General features: G+C 43.2%; 1 protein-coding gene across 6 annotated transcripts in view; it reads left to right on the forward strand.

The window, feature by feature from the left end:
- UBR4 (ubiquitin protein ligase E3 component n-recognin 4) overlaps positions 1 to 22109 on the forward strand; it is a 2945062-nt gene that overhangs the window by 369986 nt on the left and 2552967 nt on the right. For all 6 annotated transcript variants that reach the window (XM_069611069.1, XM_069611071.1, XM_069611072.1 and 3 more), the window contains exon 13: positions 17818 to 17955. In XM_069611069.1, coding sequence (XP_069467170.1) covers positions 17818 to 17955 — 138 coding nt within the window. The remainder of the gene's footprint in view (positions 1 to 17817; positions 17956 to 22109) is intronic.

The raw sequence follows: 22109 nt of genomic DNA on the forward strand, positions 1-22109 counted from the left end.
TAGGGGTGCGTTTTAGGTATCTGGAAGATGGTAAGCAGAGTTGGTAAAATCTACCATCACACTAGAAAAGTAAAGTGATGATGTCCTGCCTTTCTTTTGTCAACATGGGAGCGGGGCAATCTCCCTGGGCTTGGACCAAAAGCAAGCCCTACCAGCTGCATTTTACGGTGAAGACGTATGGGGAAGTCCAAATGCTGGAGGATGAGTATTTGCGAAAGTATATTTAAACATTTAAAAAAAGAAATTGCTGCTACTACCAACTAGTGTTCCTTCTTCTTTGGTATTCTTAGAACTTGAGTGTGTTGCTGTTTATGCCGAGGTAAGAGCTTAAAATGGTTCAGGCATGTGAAGTCTCTTTTTCAACCTGCATAGGAATGATCTTTGGAACAACCTGCAGAACTCTTTGCCACGGGACATAAAGCATTGGAAAGTATGATTACGAGAGCCTGTGAATAATTAATTACAGAAGCCACGAATTTGAAGTTGTGCCAAGGATACTTGGAGTTTAGAGTGGAGGAGGGCTTTAAACCCCATCTAGACATAATTTCCCCACCCATTGAGAGATCATTATATTTGCACTTTAGATTAGGTATACTGCCAGTAGTAACTTTTACTGCTTCATGTAGTAGTGGCGCACCTGCAAGATGCTGCCTATGCAGATCTCCAATAGAAACTTTGCAACAATTTATGCTCTTTTGTGGGAAAACCCTCTTGTTAAGGTGTTTGTATCTGAGCCCAGTTTTAAAGATCTCCGGCATTCGTCATGCAGCACCTGCCCTGTTTTTTAAGTCATTGCTTGTTTTTAAATATGGTCTTTGCAGCTGCTTGTTACATCTCCAGAGCACGGGCTCAGAGGAACACAACTCTGAAACAAGTAGACTTAAAACCTGGGGCTAGCGGGTAACCAAATATATTCTAGAACCGGAGATTGTATTTTGTTTGCATTGTCTTTGTGTTGTCCTTTTAATTCTGTAATCACATGTAATTTATGGATCTTTTATCTTTTCCTTTCTGGCAAATGTTTTTTTATTATTTTACAAACTTGAATTCTTGTACATGTTAAGCTTGAAGGTAAAATACCGAATAAAAGCATGATGAACGAACAAAAAGGCTTTGTTGAAAGTATTTACTACTACTAGTATTTATTACTACTAATAAGTTAGTGTGGTAACTGTATCTCTGTAATAGAATGTTACAGTGTCTAAAAGTTGATAGTTTAAGTTGCTTGTTGTGCCTTACCTTAGATCTGTGTAATTCACTTCTGAAAAGTATATTAGGTTACTTGCTGACCTTGAATAGCTGCTTCTTTCAAACTTTAAGAATGCAGACTTAATTCAAATGAGTACTCCTTACTTGTCTAACTGAAGTCATTATGTGTGTGGTTAGAAGAGTACATGGTAAATTACTCACCTGTTGGGTTGTGCTTTCCATTAATTGCTTCTGGGCACTTATAAAATAGTTTCACTATGTTCTTACTTGTCCTTGAGTAGCTTAAGGCCCCTCTAGAAAGTATACAAGTTAAGTTAACTCACTCTGAACTGTGTTCTGAAAAAGTAACATTGTTGTTTAACTGTATCCATTCATAATAGAAGGAAGTTAAATATGTTGCAAGATATTCTTTTAACAGTGTTGGTCGAATTAAGTGCGTCTATAACTGAATAGCACTGTATATTGGGACCAAATAGGGACTGCTACCCTTGAATTACTTATTGTAATGTAAAAGTAACTGTGCTTTTACTCCCCAAGAATAGCTTAATGCTATTCTGAATGTGTTACAGGTTTGACTCACCTTGACTGCTTATTGTAATCTAAATAAGGTTATAAGTTGGTTTGTAAATTGTAAGTATTTCGCTCGTTTTTATAATCATTTTTATATGATATGTAATAGTACTTGCTTCCCCTAGAATTATCGTGGCCTACGTTTACTTAAATACACCATTTTATTTTTTTACAATACATGGTGTTTCAGTGTTTCTTTGGACCATATGTATGCTGCAATTTCTGTGTACCGTCCTACAGCCCTCTTTCCTAATTAAGATAAGCCTGGCTGCTCTGTCTACACTACCAAATGTTCTCAGGTGGTACAGCCTTATACTACGAGTGGAGTGTTGTACTGCCTCAGAAATGGGTTTTTTGAAATCCTTAGATGGACTTTAGAAAAACTGTCCTCTATTGAACTCCCCAACCTTTTACTATAGTTTTGAACGTGTCCTGACTTTTGGTGGCAAGTGAAGCCTTTTTAATTCACTTGCTTTGCAAAGGTCATCTGTTTTGGGGGCAATGAGCCATACATGTGGATACTGCAGGAGAGCTCTGTTCTCTATTTTGAAATTCCCTGTTTATTTTACACTGCACACTACACCACAGTGAGGTGTGATGGGTGTACTTTGTGCCCTTTAACTTTGTTTTTGGCAACTTTGTGCTTACTTGTATGATAAGTCCAAGACAGGCTGGTGGCAGCGGATATTTTCCTACTGTGTTTTTTAACATATTCTTGCATGCACTTTGCCATTTTACTGCTTAATGTATTTTAGAGTACCATTTACTCTAAAAAAAAAAAAAAAAAATGCTGTCCCATCAGATTTTCACCTATTCTTTGTTCTTGTATTTTGGCTGCCTTCCTACCCTCCGAGGGCCAGATTTACTATATATGGTAAGCCCAAAACAGGGGTATGTTTGTGGCTAGATGTGGGGGCTGGGGCCATCTGGTTACAGTCCATATCCTGTCTAAAGTGTCTGTTTCTGGGTAGATGTGCTGGCCACAGAGTGTCCATGATTGGACAGTCCCTGCCAGTTTGAATGGTGCAGATCCTTGCCACTGATGGGCTTGGGGGTAATTCCTGCTCGAATTCTGGATGAAAGGATAACTTTTGCCTCAATTCATCTGTTCGTTCTTGAAGCCAAGACCCCTATGGAGAAGAACCATCTTGCTGAAAATCTGGAACCCATCATTGCACCCACCCAGCATTGTCTTCAACCATCTCCTTGAAACCCTTGATCATCTACTGAAGGCCTTAATTGGAGCTTAAACCTGTGGACAGGAGGGAGCAACCAGTGTGGACCCCTGAAAACTGATGCTGCCCCTGGAAGACTATGGAGTTGTCGCTGACCCATGCATGCTCTGGGCTGGTCTGCTCCCTTTTGGGCTACCTCGGTCGATGTCCCGAGTTCAGTCTTGGTGGTAGGCAAGATTGTATGCAGTACCCTTTGGGTGCACTACAACAACCCTGACCTCCTGGCAATAAGAACACAATCTTTGATATAAGTCTGTACAACACAGGGTGGTTGTGTGTTGACCAGCCAGGCTTATCTAAAGAAGGGTCAATGTGAGCTGTAGGGGAGTTAGACAGAGATTAACAGTGGTAAGCAAATAAACACTTACACACAAGGTTTCTTGATTAAATCATTATCAATTTAACTGTCAGTTTGAAGCAGGTAAGTACTTTTGAACCCCGCCTCGCCCCCCAATGCAAAGTTAGTTAACCTCTTCCTGGAAGGAAGGCCAAACACCATGTCAAAGGGAAGAAGAGTCTTTCAGGGAGCCTGGCTAGGCCAAAGTCAATTGGGCAAAAGTCTAGATGAGCTGAAGCACTTCTTGCAGGTAGGTAAAAGCCTTGCACAATGTTTTGGAAGTTTTTGTAGAAAAGAAGAAATCAAAGCAGGGCCACAAGCTTATTAGCCGTGTGAGGTAAAGAAGCTGATGACAACTCTACAAAAGCAACCAAGCTACAGCGCCTTGGTGTAAAGCGCTCTATAAATCAATCAATCAAGTCTCAGCTGAGATAAAGTGAGGTTATACAACAAGAGGTAAATTCTCTTAGACTTTACATTACCTTTTGGTTAGAAGAAAATGGCATTGGCTGGCTTCTTTTCCTGTGCAGCTCTGCAGATCCTGTGTTCCTGGGCCTCAGTCGTGGGGACAAGAGGGAGGACGTCTGGAGGACTCCTGCTCTGCAACGGGACGGTCGGTGACATAAAAGGACCAACTTATATTCAGTGGCACTTTGCGGTTTCAGCTCCTCACGGCTAAGCAAATAGCAACACCATGGATGCTTGGCTGTCGAGATGGGCTTTTCTTGTGCTCTGAGGTGGCACAGGCTTGGTCAGTCCTGCTTCATGGGGGTCTGGAGGATCTTCCTGGAGCTCTTGGCCAACTTAAAAGCAACACACAAACATTCTGGTGTTCCTCTCCCATGCTCTACAGTTTCCAGCAGGAACTGCATTGGAAATTCAACCAGCTGACTTACTTTGAAGTTGATTGGTCCCACCAACTCAAGGGGAGAAGTCGTCCTTGCAGGGCTTCTCTAGTCGAGGCGAATTCAGAGCTTCAGCACAGTAGCAGTGCTTTACCGGGCAAACCAACGCTCCAGGAGTTGCAGCAGGCGTTGTGGTGGCCCAGTCTTGTACAGCTTGTACTTTGCTAGGCAATGGCCTTATTTCACCTCCTCCTCCCTCATGTCCAAGGTAGACCACTTTACTCTGTGAAATTTGACATTTGCTTACCTTTATGGTCACATGGGCCTGCTCAAGAGCCTGAAAAACATATCCTAGGTGGTTAATATGTTCCTTCCAAGTAGGGCTGAACACTGCAATGCCATCCAAGTATGCCATGCAGAAGTGCTCCATCCCATTCAGAACATGATTTACCATCCTTTGGAATGTAGCATGTGCATTCTTTAGTCCAAAAGGCATAACCTTAAACTGGTAGAGGCCTCCTAGGGTTGCAAATGCAGTTTTCTCCGTGGCATGCTCTATCAGTTATTTGCCAATAGCCTGAGGTTAAGTCAAATGTTCTGAGTGGCTGAACCGAGTTTATCCACCAGCTTATCTGTTCTAGGTAAAGGATGAGCATCAGTCATGGTGACTACATTAAGAGCTCTATAGTCCATACAGAATCTCAACTCCTTGGATCCTGCTTTTGGCACTAGTACAACTGGACTAGCCCATGGACTTGTAGATGGCTCTATTACCCCAAGATCCAGCATCTTCTTTACTACTTCCTTTATGTGGGTTCTTACATGGTCTGACATCCTGCAACCCCTGCTCTTAACAGGGAGACAGTCACCAGTGAGTAGATCATGCTGGCCCCAAGGGGTCAAGCCTGGTGTCTGTGAATACAGGGAGGCAAACTGATTCAACAGAACTTTGCACTCTTCCTGCTGTTGCAGAGTCAGATCAGAAGAGAGATTAACGCCTATCTTTCCATCTAAAGGTTGCCCCACTCAGACGGTCAGGTAGAGGTTCACTCTCCTCTTGATCAGAGGCTAGAAGCAAAGCTCCGAGTTCTGGTCTAGAGACCTAGGCCTTTAGGCGGTTGGTGTGAAAGACCCTGGGGGCCTCCTTAGGATTGCCTAAGTCCACCAAATAATGGACCTCTCCAAGTTGTCCACAACCTTGAAGGGTCCAATCCAGTTGTCCAGTAAGGCCCTCTGCCTTGTAGGTACCATAACTAGAACTAGCTGGTCTTAAGAAAACTCAACCATGTTGGCCTTCTGGTCATGCCAATGTTGAGCCTGCCCTGCTTTTAAGTTATCTGAAGCTTCTGTCATCATGTGCGTCATTCTCCTTCGGAGACCTAACACATGGTCAGTGACTCTCACTGTGGGAAGGAGCACTCTTCAACTCCCTCCATGATTAGGGCCAATGGCCCTCTAACCAGATGACCAAAAGGGCTGAATCCAATCCCTTCTTGGGGGACTTCTCTATAAGCAAAGAAAAGGACAGCAGTAGAAGGTCCCACTTTCTTCTAAGGGGTTCTTCTAAAGCACCAATCATGCTCAGAATAGTTCTATTCACCCTCTCCACCAGCCCATTGGTTTGGTGATGGTAGGCTGTTGAGAACTTTTAGGTTACTCCACCGTTTTTCTACATGGTCTGCATGTAGTGGGGACATAAAGTGGGCCCCCTCTCTGAGATAACCTCCTTAGGAAAACCAACCCTGGTAAAAATACCAAGGAGGGCCTTAGCCACTGCCTGAGCAGTAACAGTTCTCATAGGTCCTGGATACCTGGTAGTATGGTCTACCACAACCAATATAAATCGGTTGCCTGAAGATGCAACAAGGTCTAAGGGACCACCGTCAATCCCCACCCTCTCAAAAGGTACTCCCACCTCACATTCTTGGCTCCACTCTTGCCAGATGTCTGACAGGTGTGACAGCTCCTACAGAATTTATCTACATGAGACCCCATCTTGGGCCAGTAGAAATACAGAGAAATCCTTTCTGTGGTTGTCTTAAAGCTTAAGTGACCAGCTAAAGCAATCTTGTGGGCTAACTGTAGAAACTGAGGTCTCACCTCCTGAGGCACTACACGTTTTCCAGCAAGAAATGGCGAAAAAAAGACAACAGGGCCATTTTGACAAAATGGGCACCCATGGGTGTTTTACCAAGGCTGCAATTGCATCCCGCGGTAGAAACACACAATGGTAGTAGAAAGTAAACCACTGCCATCAGCCATTGATTGTAGAAAGGGTAACCTGAAAATGTTGAATGAGAAACTAGACAAAAGGGCATACTAAGTAACCCCTCCAGCACCCTATTGTAAGGTAGTGTGTGCTGGGTCTAGAACGTTGCAATTCGTAAGTAAAGTCAATTTCACTTTACTGCTCTTGGAAACAGTAGTTTCACCAAGAGAAGGTATTTAAACCTTTGTGGAATCTGGAAGACTTCCCTGTGCCACTGCACTGAAGGTGCTGTGTGACACAATGTAAAGATAATGCCTATGAAGTTTGTCAGACTCCTAAGTTACAAGAAACAGAGTCCACATCACAGAAAAATACATGAGAGAGTGGGGAAAAAGGTCTCTCTCTCCAGGTAAGAAATTAGAAAGTGCTGCAGGTCTAAGGTAGAGATGAATTGGCACATTTCTGAGAATTCTCCCTAACAAGAAGGTTGTAGCGGTCCTAACCTATGGGGCCTGAGGCAGGCTGAAACATACCATGGCAAAATTGGGGGGGTGACCTACAAGGAGGATTTTGGAAGAAGGTGTTATGTCTTCCGAAGAACCTCTCTATGGCAATAACTTGATACGAACTGTGACTGAAATCTCTGTATCCTTGTCCCTGGTGCAGAAATGTTCTGCAAGACTGCTGCCTCATAGGACATCTTAAAAACGGGAACATGGGAAGAGGGCATTTGTCCTTTGTCCTTGGATACAGAAATGCATAGGGTGTTTAAAGGCCCTAGATGGAGACCTTGGTGAAGAATCCTGACGCTGTTGAGCAAAAGCTCCGATGCAAGACTATTGACAAGAGAGAAAGCTATGACTTAGCTTTCAATTCTGGCTTTGACGCTTGAGCAATGAATGTCATACCAAAATATTTAGTTAAGTTCCAGAGTCTTTGACCAGAACAATTCCTTCGCCTAAGATTAAATCTGTACCCAACCAAGGGGATGTAGATTTTTTCTAGACATAGGTACAGTGGAGACATTGAAGCATATAATAACTGAATGCCACGCTTGGACACTGTTAAGATCAGTCTATTTGAGTACATTTGGTGAGAATGTACCTTCACTAACACTTAATGAATGGTGGAGCATGTTTTTATTTGGTGAAAATTAGTCTATGGTTTTTGCAGGGATAACATTTTTAGATGAACATTTAACCTTTTAGAAGGGTCTACCTTTTGAATCTCAAGGGACGGCTAGGGGGTATGCGTTTATGGGAGGAAGTGTTTGCATGTACGCCAAAGGACTTCCTCATAGCAGCGTGTTCCGACTGCATTTTCGAGGCTAGGCACTGGCGTGCAGGAACTAGATTGTTCCATGGTAGTTTCCTTGAGCTCCGAATCGGAGTCTCGGCTGCCTCAGCCTACGTGGTCTGACTTGAATATTCGGACAACTGTTGCCTACACCATTGACCTGGCGTATGCCGCCCACCGCTTGGTCCAGCGCTCCTTTAGGGTTTTGGGCCTAAAGATCTTATGCCATGCAACGAGATTTGAGGTGGTCACATGAATGGCAGTGGTTTCCAAACTCTGTCAACCAATGGGAATTTTCTGTTTCATTTGGGACAGAACTTAAAGGGGGTTCGGTCTATAGTGTAAGGCTGACAGAGGCAGCAGGACTAAGGTAGTAGGGGCAGGAAATGGTGGTATGCATTCTTTAACAAAGGAGGACCAGTCCCCCTCACTGTCCTTAATGAACAGAACGTTGTTTCAGAAGCTGGGATCAGCCGTTGAGATGTTGCGGGTAAACAGTAAGCAACAAGGTTTGGGTGAGTTTAACACTTAAGTAGCTCAAGCTACAGACTCTGCGAATTAACTTCCTTTGCATCTTGCACTCATGGTGGCCATGAATCATGCTGTTCCCATCTTCATCTTGTATCCTGGCTTGCAACATTATGTGTTACTACTGACTTCTGCAATTGTATTTGCTCTCCCCTCTTGCTTCTCCAATTCTTTTTGACGGCTTACTCTCGTTCTCTCCTCCTCTCCCTTTTCCTATCTCCTCTACTCCCCTTACTTTCTTCTATGCATTTACTCTATCAGAATTGTCCCAGAATTGTCCCAGGGCCTAGTATGATAGCAACCTAGTCTGTCTCCTACTCCCTCCCCTTACTTGATTTCCCTCCCCCCCCCAGCACTATCAGGCCTAGTACGATAGTTGCTTGTTTTGTTCCTCCCCTCCCATTCTGCACCCCTCTCCCTCACCTTTTTTGTTTTTCTCTCGGCCTAGTACAGTAGTCGCCTGTCCCCCCCCCTCCCTCCCTTCCTCATCTATTCCTTAGTACGATAGTTAATTTCACATACTTACTGCAATTTCACATCCTTACTGTCCATGGACTGTAAGAATGCCATTGTATTTTCCCTTGGTCCCTCCCTTGCCTTGAAGCACTTTGAAACACATAGTTTATTTATATAGCGCCTAAACACAATCATCTCACAATTTATTTATATAGCGCCTAAACACAATCATCTCACAATGGCGGGAAAAAAAAAAAATCTGATGGATCTTGACGCGCAAGGCGGGTGGGTGGAACACTGCTTGTGCAATATTCTGCAGCTTCCACTAGATGTCGACCTATGCAGAGCATGTGAGTCAAAGCAGATACAAGCAACCGAAATATGATTATGGTGAGTAATGTATCCCATATTTGTACCATAGTTTTGTGTGATACTACCGGTTGGATTTCTTTTCCGTGTGTTCTGAATTCCTATAATAACTGCATATTTATACAAGACTGTCTAAATTGAATTAGTGTGTGCCGTACTGTGTGGACACATTGAGGGCCCCTCGCCCCAATCGCTCACTCCTCAGAAGAAGCCTGAACTGCTCTCCATTGCTACCTTGTTTTGGTTTTGGCTAACCTCTGAGTTGCCTGTTGATTAGAACTAGGGTGGCCTCCTAAAATATGCCGTCCAGGACAGATTCTAGAAATCCACCTTCACAGCACCATAAGACCATTGCACCCCTTTTTAAAGAGAACGCATACCTGCAAGAAGCATTGCGTTGGACAATTGGACCCTGTGACTTTTGGGCACAAGGACCCATTCATCTTGGGGTTTAGGGACTGGTTCCCATCATAGTACTATATCTGCATTACTTACTTGCATTGTTTGGCTGAGTTATTTGATAAAGTATAATAAGAGAACACTCTGTTGATTGGATATTTTTGTATTGTAGAGCTTTGTGCAATATTACTACCTGCTACCTTTTATTTTTCAGTGTGTTCGAAAGGCTTAATATAAATTTTATAACATCTGTCTGAATTGAATAACTGTGTGCTATTCTGTGTGGACTTACTGAGGGCTGCTGACCCATCTGTCACTATCTTGAGTGTAAGGGTACAGGAAGGGGGAGCTGACACACAGGTAGCATGATTGCTATAGACTTTTATTAGTCCATAAAATAAAGGGAAATACCCTTCTCTGGGTATCATGGCTTTGGAATTTGATACGACCAGGGGGAATTATTCCCTCCCCCTGGTCTCTCTCCCATTGGTTTCACAGTTCACCATTGTTAGGGAGAATTTTCATTTCTGTGCTAATTCCTTTCAACCATTGAGACCCCCAGCTGTTTTTCTGGATTTAGCACTTTTTAATTTTAATACTGGAATGAGTGGGACCTTTTTCTCACTCATTTGTTTTGACCTGATATAGATTATGTGTTTCCTTTGTTGTTGGAGTCTGGCAAACTCCAGAGGCATCTGCTTTTTGTATGGTGACACACAGCACCTTCAGCGCAGTGTCCCAGAGAAATCCTTTAGATTTGTCATAAGGTTTCACTACCTTTTCTTTTGTGAACTACAGTTCTAAAGAATATTAAAGTGAAATTACTTACCTTTTCTCTTAGTAGGTCCAGCACACACCATCTTATGTGGGCTGCTGGGGGGGGGGTTACTTAGTAGCCCCTTATCATACTTTCTCATGTTAAATTTTTCTTACCCTCGCCAATTTAAATGTCTGGTTGCAGTGGTTTTTCTTCCTACCATTGTGCTTTTCTACTGCAGGCTGAACCGTCAGCTGCAGTACAGCACCCATGGGTAACCATTTTTTCATCTTATTTCACCATTTTTCTGTTTGTGAGGTCTTTCTTGGGTTTTATTCTGTGCGTTGAGACATATTTGAGCCCTTTGTCTTGCCTTTGGCGGGTTTCAGCCCTGAAGCCCGTGTCTGGGAGGACAGAATGTGAGGCAGGGTCCTGAAACTCCCCTGTCCTTTTTCTCTGGGAATGCCTGAATACAACTAGTCCTGATAGGTTAGCTGGCTGTCCTGGCTGTCCTGGCAGGACAAGCCACCTTTCTGTGTGATTGACATCCTAGGCTGTGCATGAATGGGAGAAACCTGCTTACCCGATGAAGAAACCTTAAACGAAGCTTGCTGCAACCTCCTGAACCTTTGAATTGCCCGGTAAAGCCCAGCTTATGTGCTGAACTCTCTTTTCACCTTGACAGAGAAGCTCTAGACAGAAGGACTTCTCCCCTTGGGTTATTGGGACCAGTTAACACCGAGAAGAATTCGACTGGGCTACCATCCCCGACTTGCTGTGCCTCTCCATTGCTTCGGAAGCCTAATGCTAGGGGTAGAGTGTCCATAGTAGAGTGCACCGTCTGCTGCTGAACAAATCCGGCCTGAAGCTCCAGGAGACTCCTAGGGACCATCATGAAGCAGGTCCTCCGGATCCAGTGTCCCTTCACCCGAGTGAGGACTGAGGGAGCCAACCGGTGTCCGAGATCCCCATCGGTGCTGTTTGCTAAGCGCTGAAACCGCAAAGTGCTGCTGAACTGAAAAGAGCCCGTAGCTGCCACCGACCGCCCAGGTATAGCTGCTGGAGCCCTCCAGTCTTCCTCCCTCTTGTCCCCACGACTGAGGCTCAGGAACTAGGGCCTGCACTGCTGGAGCAAGACCGAATCCAGCTGCACCACTCTAATTCAAACCAGAGGTACTGTTTAGGCTTGGGGTACTTACCTTATTGCCTTTAGCTGTGCTCTTCTCACTTCGGAATTGCATTGGCTTACCTTTTTACGAGTTGATTCCAACTCTCTTCTCACAGGCTTAACAGCTTATGACCCTACAAGTGATTTTTTTCATAAACTATCGAACATTGTGCAGTACTTTGTCGAAGAAGTACATCAGATCCATAGACTGTCCCAAATGACTTTGGCTGTCCTAGCTCCCTGAAGACACTCTTCTAGTTCATTGGCTTTGGTACTGCTTGTCCCTCATAGGTGGTAGCTTGTTGTATACTGTTAGTGCTGGGAAAAGCTTGTCTAGATTTCATTGGAGGATTTCGCTGTCCTCACATTGTCATGACCACTGTGAGGGGGCACAAGCAGGCTCCCACCAGAACCCTGAGGGCTTTAGAACCACTACAAAAGGGCTCCTGGAGCCAGTCCTGATGCCTTTGGCACCAGGCTCATATGTAGGAAGGAACAGCTGTTCAGACCAGGTCCCATTTATGTACATGGGCCTTTAAATCCAACATGGAAGCACCCACACAGTCTAGTTCTAAGAACCAAGCCATGCGGTCTAGTGTTTTGGGTGTGGCAGGCCTGGAACTACTTTCCCTGGTACTACTTTACCTGGGCTATATAAACCACACCCTGGCTGCAGAACACGCTTTGTGTTATTCTGCAGCCAGCAGCGTGACTCTCACCGTGTCCAGCTCCTGGTCTTCAGCATCTTCCTGTAATCCTACAAGAACAAGATTATTCTGTTTTTACCTGAGAAAACACCATCCAACACTCGGCATCTCAACTGGGCTGCAATCTGTGGAAACCGAGAGACCAACATCACTCACCTGTGAGTACTAGCTTAAGGACTTCCGGCGAACCGCTACCACAGCTGCTGTTCGAACATTGCGACCTGCAATAACGAAAAAGGGAAAAACAATATTAGAACGCGCGCTTCCAAAAACATCGAATTCCATCAGTCTTACCTGAATTCCATCGCGCTACGCCACACTTCCATCTGGAGCACCACAGCAACATCTGCAAAGGAAAAGAGACATTATTCAGGTTCGCTTTAAATATTAAACCGCACAGTGCTGTACTTAACGGATTCTGGGGGCCTGTTTTTCATCGCGCTCTCATCCACTCGCAGCACCACAGCAGCCTGTAAGGAGAAGAAGAAAACACAGGTTAGCTTTAAAAGACAAAGGTGCTGCGCTTCGCGCTTTCTCTTACCTAGAAACGTGCCTCTCCATCCAGCACACCAGCATCAAGACTTTTGCAGCTGAAAAGGAGAAAGACATTAACGAATTCCCACCATAAACAGAACAAAGACTTACAATTAACAAACCTACCTGCCTACCAGCAGATTCGGGGTTCACAGCAGGCCTGGGCCCAAGGAAGGCACACTGCACCAGTGAAGCAATGTGGGCAGCTTGCCAACAAACGTCAAGCGCCCCTGCACAAGAAACGCAGGACGGATAGCTCACCCTACAAATAACTAAGATTCATTATTCAGCACTGGGCAACTACGCATCCAGGGTTCCAGATCTCAGAGCCTTCCAGATGCCCTCGGGGATATCAGGTGAGCGTAACGCGCATGTACTGAGAAACTGTCTAACCTTTTACTTTCCCTAATCCTTTCCTTTCTGAAACCTCAGAATCTACAAAGTATACTAATGTAATATATAAATGCCATTACTGTCCTTGTGATTGAAGTCACCTCAGGGTGTAGGAATTGTGTATGAAGCATATCCAAAGATTACCCACTAACTTGTTTTGGTTCTGAAAAATAATTTAAAGTATATTTACATTGTTACAACAAATTGCCTTTTTAAAGAATGCTTTCTTAAAAATTGATATTATTTTTTTTTTTTTTTCGAGTGACTTTTGGAGACTTATTAATAACTTTCAAGCACCCCAAATGGCACTACAGGCATGTATGGTCTCGGAAGTAATGTGGATTGATCACTTTGAAACCCTCTATAAAGCTGAAGACCATGGTATCACTTCATTTGTGTCAACTGCGAAACCGTGGTCTTTAACGTTCGAAAGAGAAGAGATTGTGTCCATAATTCATAAGGCAAAAAACTCTCGTGCCCCTGGTCCGGATGGCCTTTCTAACTACACCATTAAACATCATCCCGAGCTTTGGGCTTCCATATGCGCAACTTTATTTGACAGAATATGCAAGAATCAAATGTCTCCTAAATCTTGGAAAACCGCTGTCATTGTCCCAATATTTAAGAAGGGGGACAGATCTTGCCCAAAAAATTATCGGCCAGTGGCTTTACTGGATACTTTGGGGAAAATTTATGCCACAATGTTGCAACAAAAACTTGTGGCTTGGGCGATTGCATCTAATCACGTTGACAAACGACAGGCTGGTTTTGTAAAGCATGTGGGCTGTTCACTGAACTTGTTACTTTTGAATCTGATGAAGATGGAGGCGATAAAATCGAAGTCAAAGGTCTATTTGGCATTTATCGACTTCTCATGTGCATTCGATACCATCGACAGGCCTCTCTTGTGGTTAAAACTACAAAGTTGGGGGTGTCCAGCTGACTTAATAGCAGCTATTCGAGAATTGCATTCTGATACCTCCATAAAAATCCGGTTGGATCAGTCTGGAAATCTAACAGCCCCAATCAAAACATATAAAGGGGTGAAACAAGGCTGTCCTCTAGCTGCTGCGATATTTAGCCTATTCATCTCTGATATAGGGATAGCAATTGATTCGGTAAGATCCTTTCCACCAAAGGTTGCTAAGTCCCACTTAAGCTGGCTACTATACGCCGACGATCTCGTTCTTATGGACCTAACTCCTGTTGGTCTCCAGAGGAAATTAAATGCGGTGGCCCACTATGTTGAATCTAATCACTTGGTGATAAACACAAAAAAATGTGAAATTCTGGTGTTACAAAACCTTAAGAATGAAAACCAAAAGAAATCAAGGAAACCAAGTTGGTACATAGGGCAGGAGGCCATTCAGACAGCCCAGAGCGTAAAATATTTAGGCATGTTAATAAACTCATCTATAAACGATGGACCATGGATTACTGAAAAGAAAAGAAAATGCAAACAACTGGCCAGTCAAGCTTCCATCATTCAGACAAAATTTGGGAAATTCTCCCTAAAACCAGTGTTAGCATTTTATCAGCAAAAGGTAGTCCCAGTTCTATTATATGGTGCTGAAAACGCTCTGGGTTGTAGTCACGACGTATGGTCTTCCCTGGAGCATTGTTTCTGGTCTAAGGTCCTGTCTCTCCCAAGGGGAATTTCGACATCCTGTGTGAGATATGAATTGTCTCTAATCTCGTTACACGCTAGGGTCTGTTGGGCTCTGGTGAGCTTGTATCGGAAATCTCGCCTACGCGAACATATACCACAATTTGACATCTTTCACGATACAACGCCAGCCAACAATAGTATGGTGTCATTATGGTCTTCAAGATGTGAAGAGATACTGAGTGATCATGGAATTAGTTTGGACTTGTTACATAATGACCCGAAGACTGCCAAATTGAAAATCTGGCGTGCGGATTGGGATCAAACTTGCTCACAACGCGTCACAGCGTCAATGATGAAGGATGTACCACTGGAAATATGGCCAGTTAACGCTCCCCAACGCTATACTGTGTTGTTTCCGGATCCACAGGCTCGAAGAGTGTTTATGATGTTGCGTCTTAACACATTCAAAACTAAAGAGCGGTTGGCGTCATGGAAAGCTAATAATATTTCAAACTTAAGATGTAGGCTATGTATAAAAGCCAAGGAAACCCTCAAACATTTGGTGTTATTCTGCACGGCTCTGCGTTCTGAAAGGACAATTCATTTGGGGCCATGGGGCCTGAATTACCCCTCCCGTTGTGCTGACGATTGGTGGGCTCATATGTTCCAAGGATGGGACATGAAACTGATACTACCACTGATTCGCCTTCTAATGATAATTGAAACTCGCCTGAATGCATTGTCGACTGATGAGGATGGAGGACAGTGCTCTGCCTGATTGATAGCGAACTTGAGAGGGGTTTCTTGAAGGGAGGATGTCGGGATACTGTTTGGTTTATGTTTGTTTGTCTATTTTAAAGGTTTGTAATAAACCGAAAAAAATAAAAAAATAAAAAAAAAAAAAAAAATTGATATTAAATAAATATTGTAACTGAAACCTTGAGTGCAAGTGATACTTGGTTACTTGTATTGACGGATTTCATTTGTTCAGCTCTACAGCTCACATTTACCCCTCTTGAGATAGGCCTGGAGCTCAGTCACACTACCAACCTGTGGAGAACAGACCTATACCAAAGGATGGGTTACCTAATACCAAGCAGATTAGTGTTGTGTAGTCTCGCACAGTGTGACTGCACCAATTCTTACATAACAACCATCGCCAGGGGGAATGTCCCGCTTCCCCTGTTTACAGATCATGTAGTTTCAAACACACAGTTCTCAAATGTTAGAAGGGTCCACAACCCTGATTTGCCATCTTCTTTAATTGATGGATACAAAGAAGATATATTGAACAATGATACGAGGTATGCAAATTGATTTCTTTCAGATGCTACTACCTAGGTGCGAAGACCAAAATGAAATGGAATGGAATGTTAGGATACAAAGGGAGTGATTCCCAATTTTATCCTCTGGAGGGCAGGGGGGAGACAAATATTTAGTGTGTACCAACCCCCCGTATCCCCAGCTCCAATTTTTCCCAGATGAATTGATGAGTCGACTGGGGGGGCAGGGGGAGGTGACTGGAAGTTGAATTTCCTACCATTGGTTCCAGTGAAAAGGTTCCCAGGAACTGCAGGTGCAAAGATTTGTCCGGTCTGGTCCAGATGCAAGAGGTAACCCGTGGTGATTAAGAAATGCAAGATTCACCGATGCAGGCCTCTTCAGGACACTTCACAGGATGGGGGAAGGTGAGTTCCGCCAGTGGGTGCAGAACAGTGACAGCAGGCATCCTTTGAGTCCTGGTTGAAGAGGTTTCTCTTGGACAGGATCCCTTGAGGATGGTATGCAGAAAATGACCGGGAAGGTGGCTTGTGCCACAAGCTGGTGATCACTGAAGTTCCAGGTGCAACTGTGAAATGGCGACGCTTTGGCAAGGAGCAAATGAGAGCTGGTCAGTCCACCGGGTGGTCAAGGGACACTTAGACTCTGGATGGATGGATCGTTGAGGGCGTCCAGACTAGTTGGTTTCACAAGTCCAAGGGCTGAAGCACCACTCATGGTCTTAGGAGGGCAGGTAGTCCAACAGAGCTTCACCAGGCCAGATGTAGGAAGGAATGCTAGGCCTATTCAGGAGTCTTCTTCCGATCTTCAGTTGGCTGTTAGTCTATGAGGGATTCTTGGATCCAACGCTGATCTGAAGAAATGGCTGCAGTAGTCCTCTTCTGCAAAATCCACCCTGGAAACAAGTCCAAGCCCACCAATGGTAAGGATCTGCACTATCCAAACAGCCCGTAGTTGTGCAATCAGGGGCAACTATTGGTTTCACTCATGCCACACACCTAGACTCTCTGGCACCACAGATGTGGAGTGGGACCAGACAGTTCCACCCACTTCCTGGGAGAGATTATATGGGATTTCCTGACCTGGCAAGGCAGGCAGAAGGCCAAAGAAGAAGCTAAAACCGTGTTGCACAGCCAACTTAAGGCACTAGCCACGTTTAGTATACATAACTGCATATGTACACTAGAAATAACGCAAATATGATAAACGTTGATCTGCTGCCACCAGCTTGTCTTTAGGCACATATAAAAGTAACCAAAAATCTAGGTTGATAAAAAGTATCCTATTGCATTGTATTGTAAGATACTGTGTGCAATGTTAAAAAGCTACAAAACTGTAAGGGACAAAAGGGAAACCTAGTTTCCCAGTACTGGTAGTCTGACCTGATGAGATTCCCCATAACAAATGAGCAAAAGGCAGGGGAAGCTTTACTTCCCTTCAAAAAAAGTCAGAACAGGTTAAAAACAAAGAAAAATCATGTATTCAAGTAAAGATCTACTACCTCTTGTCTGTAAGGAACTCACTGAAAAATGGAAAAATATACTTTAAAGAACGCAAAAAGGGGAGTCTGCAGCACAAATATCCATAATACACAAAAGGGGAAAGAGTGCGCCTCTGTCAGCTTTAGGTTCTGACCAGGAAGTGCCCAAGAAATTAGTTTATATACATAAATGGGTTGAGTGGAAAATGTACCTTTCTTACCACAAGGGATCTGGGAAAAACCAAGAGATGTCAAATTTGCTGGGGGTCTCAAAACCATGAAGTTAAAACGTGACAAAAAAAGAAAATTGATCCTTACAATTAGAACAGTGTTTCAACTATTTTTATTTGGAACTATCAATTGGTATATTTTTTGTATTGGCAATATCCAGGCAAATAAAATGTGACTTAATGATTTAACCTTTTTCTTCTGCAGGGTTGGGAGACTGATGGACCTCCTGCAGAGCTAAGCATCATGGCACAGAGCACATCTATTCAGAGGATTCAGCGCCTCATCGACTCTGTGCCCATCACTAACCTCTTACTAACTCTACTCTCCACATCGTATAGGAAGGTGAGATCTAGTACTACTCCCATTCATTGATCTAGTACTACTCCTATTCATGTAGAGTCCACAACTTTCTAATCCTTCTGGTTAAAACTGCTCAAACATGTTCTTCCGTCAGCCACTTTTGATTTTATAGAGCACTTAATATTATCGAAAAAAGTTGAGGAACCTTTTGGAGGGGGGAGGGGCACCTAAAAGTGGACCTCAGCGCCCTTGTTTGTGCTGAAAGGTAACTCCTTTTCTGGGTCGCATGGGATGGGTAACAACTGAGATTTTGGCTCGTCTACTCCGTTTAGGTAAAAACTGGAAATGCAGTTACACTAACTGGTTTCCCATGCTCCAATGTTTTACCAAAAAAGACATTTGACCTGTTTCTCAGTGTTACAATAGGTTTGTTTTTAATGTATGTTGATAGTGCCCTCTGTGATTACACGCGTTTCGACGGACTCCCATCTTTTTCAAATCAGGGCTAATTAGTGGTTTGTTGTATATATGTTTTATAGTCTTTGTTGTCAAGTCTCAGGTTAAATCCCAGCTCCTGTGCTTTCACTCCATGCTAAACTGTCCTCATACCGTATATACAAACAACCACTAATTAGCCGTGATTTCAAAAAGACGGGGAGTCCGTCGAAACACGTGTAATCACAGAGGGCACTATCAACGTACATTAAAAACAAACCTATTGTAACACTGAGAAAGAGTTCAAATGTCTTTTTTGGTAAAATGTGGGTGCATTTGAAACCACTTAGTATTATCATTTTGACGTTTCATCGAACTATAAACACATTGCAGAGCCATATTTTATTTTACTTCAGGATATGAATGGTTGAATTAGCTCTGCTTGGGCTCAGATCTTTGAGCGCTTCTTCATAAAGTTTAGATACCTACTTATTTTACTTTCTCAGAAGATAAAATGCTATTATCATAATATTCTTGTTTTAGAAATGTTTCCACGGACCTCTCGGGAGGGGGATGGAACATTCTATACTAATGGAAGCAAGGGTTCCAGCCGAAAGTTATATCACACTCAATTAAGCATATGTTAGAATTTCCTTTTTGGGTGTAATTCCCCCTATTTGTGAGTTCCCCCAGCACTTTCTGCTGGACTCTAGTGAGTGGGAACTATTTTCCACACTGACTCTACCTTTGGGAACCTTGTTCAACCCTTTTGGTTGTACCTTTTTGGAGTTATGCTTTTGTTATGTTCATTTCTCACGCACTTCACAGCATTAGTCACGACTCAAACCAGTTCATGTATTTCTGTGCGTTTATTCGTATGGAGAGTTCCCCTTCAGCCATTACAGCTCCGATGTCGTTATCTCATTGTAGCTCGCAACACGAGCCACGCAGACAACGTCATCTGGAACCCGAGCTGGCGAGGGTTCTAACCTAGTGATGCAATCACCAAGTTACCATATAACGTCTCCCCCCCTTTATAATTAACACAAGTAACTATCACATTCTTAAATAACGAGAAAACTATTAAATAGAAATTCAAAACATCAGGCTACGCCACCAAAGTAAAAGGATACACATCGTCTCTGCTTCCCAGGTATAACCGATGGGCCCCATGCGAAAAGGTATTAATAATACATGAAGTCTTTCTTAAAATATGGTACTCTACTTCTAGTTTTCGCCATACATGTATAGTCCTTCCTCACATCTGTAACATTGGTGTGTTTGTTGACCCTTCTTTATTTTTGTTAACATCTCTCCACACCACTCTTTTAGCAATGTCAAGAGTTTGCTTTACTTCCTCGTCTGTCTTGATCACATCATCACATGACCACCGATTTCCATCTTCTAATACTACAGATTTACCGGAACAACTCACTACCATCTGCTGACCATGATATTTGGATTCTCCCTTCACAACTTTTCTGGGCTCTTTCACTCTAACCCAATCACCTTCCTTTATGGTATTTTCTTTCACATTCTTCTGCCTGTCATAATACTTCTTATACTTTGCTTGTTTATCTTTAACTCTCTCTACCACAGCTTCCATGTCCACAACTCTGTTGTTTCTTCCTGTTAACCAAGCTGGTCTCAGTCTGTTGGTGGCCACTCTTCCCCTCATCATTGTGAATGGCTCTACCTCAGTTGTGGAATGTGGCGTGACTTTATATGTGAGCAATGCTTCTTTAAGAGTCTCTCTCCAAGGAATGTTGTTTGCAACTGCTAATTGAATAGTGTCTTTGATAAATCTATTCATTCTCTCAACCAATCCATTAGCCATGGGGTGATATAAAGCAGTGGTTCTATGTCTAATTGCTCTTTCCTTGAGAAAATCTTGTACATCATTTGCCATGAATTGTGCCCCATTATCTGATACCAACTCCTGAGGCTCTACTTCCCTGTCAAATATTTCTTCCAGAAATCTCTTGACTTTTATTGCAGACATAGACTCCTCTACAATGCCACATTCAACTCACTTGGAGGTATAGTCAACCAACACTATGATGTAGATCTTATGCGGCTCCAATATTTCAAATGGTCCTGAAATATCAATGGCTAACTTTGTCCACACTGATACTGGTATTTCTATGGGTTGCAAAGGTGTGGCTCTGACAAACTTTCCCTTGTCACTCACCGCACATGCAGAGCACTCTTTCACCATGTTTTCCAACTCATTCCACATCCTGGGCCACCAATACACCTCTCTTACTCTTCTTTTGGTGAGATTTCTCCCTATATGTCCTTCATGTGCTATTTGCATGATCTCTCTCTCAAACTCATGGGCGGCACAATACGATCACCCCGATATATGCAGGCCTCATTGCACGACATTTCCTCCTTCTTGCCTTCCCATGGCACTATCCGTTCATGAACGTCTTTCCAGACACTCGTTATCGCTAACCTTAATTGTTCCTGTTCCTCATCTGCCTTGACAGCTTCCATCCAATCCTCCTTAGTGAAACCAGGATGTATTTGTGCAATGATGCTGTCCATTTCCACTTCATCTTTATCATTTCCTTCATCACTTGAGGAGCATGGTAAACGAGACAAGCAATCTGCAACTACATTACTCCTACCTGGAGTATATTTGATAGAAAGATTGTACTGCATTATGACGAGAATCCATCTCCTTATGCGAGGAGATGTTAAATGTGGGTTTCTTGGATTTAGGATATGGATCAATGGCTTGTGATCAGTTCTAACTTCAATGGGAATACCCCATATCAATCCTTTAAAATGTTCTAAAATCCACAACAGCCAAAGCCTCTCTTTCTATTGTAGAATAATTTTTCTCAGCATCTTTAAGTGTCCTAGAAGCAAAGGCTATAGGAACAATTTCCTCATTTTGAACCTGTTCAAGTACACCTCCCAGGCCTGAATTGCTCGAATCTACGGATATAACAGTTTTGGCACTACAATCAAACATTTTCAGAACAGGAGCTCTGTTAATTAGTTCTTTGATTGTTTCTAGTTCTTTCTTACATTTCATAGACCATCCAAACTTCACGTTCTTCTTCATCAAGTTCCTCATGTGTGTCGTTTTGTCTGTATAGTGATCAATGAACTTCGCATAATACTCTGTTAAGCCCAACAAGCTTCTCAATTGATCTTTATTAGACGGCTCAGGAAGTCTCAGTATAGTATCCACCAAAGCCTCTTTAGGTTTAATCCCATCGGCATCAATACAATGGCCCAAATAAGTCACTCCACTCTTTTTCCCTTTGCATTTTTCAATCTTCAATGTAAGACCTCTCTGTTGTAATATTTGAAGAACTCCAAGGAGCTTGGCATCATGATCTTCTTCAGTCATAGCTGATATCAAAATGTCATCTTGGAAATAGTACACTCCAGGTAACCCTTCAAATAGATGTTGCATTAATCTCTGAAAGACAGCAGCTGCCGACGCTAGGCCAAACGGCATCCTTTTAAAGCGAAAAGCCCCTAACGGTGTTATAAATGACGTCAGATGTCTGGAGTTCTCTTCTAGTTCAACCTGATGATATGCTGATGATAAATCAAGGGTGGAAAAGTATTTGGCCGGCTCCATAGTGGTGAGCATTTCTCCTATATTTGGCAGGGGATGGCGATCTATCCATATGTTGTTGTTCAAATCTCTTAAATCGACACACATCCTAATGTCCCCCCTTGCTTCCTTACAATAACGATGGGAGACAACCACTCCGAACTTTCTATCGGTTCAATGA

The sequence above is a fragment of the Ambystoma mexicanum genome, chromosome 8 (assembly GCF_040938575.1).
Source record: "Ambystoma mexicanum isolate Mex_15411 chromosome 8, UKY_AmexF1_1, whole genome shotgun sequence".
NCBI lineage: Eukaryota > Metazoa > Chordata > Amphibia > Caudata > Ambystomatidae > Ambystoma > Ambystoma mexicanum.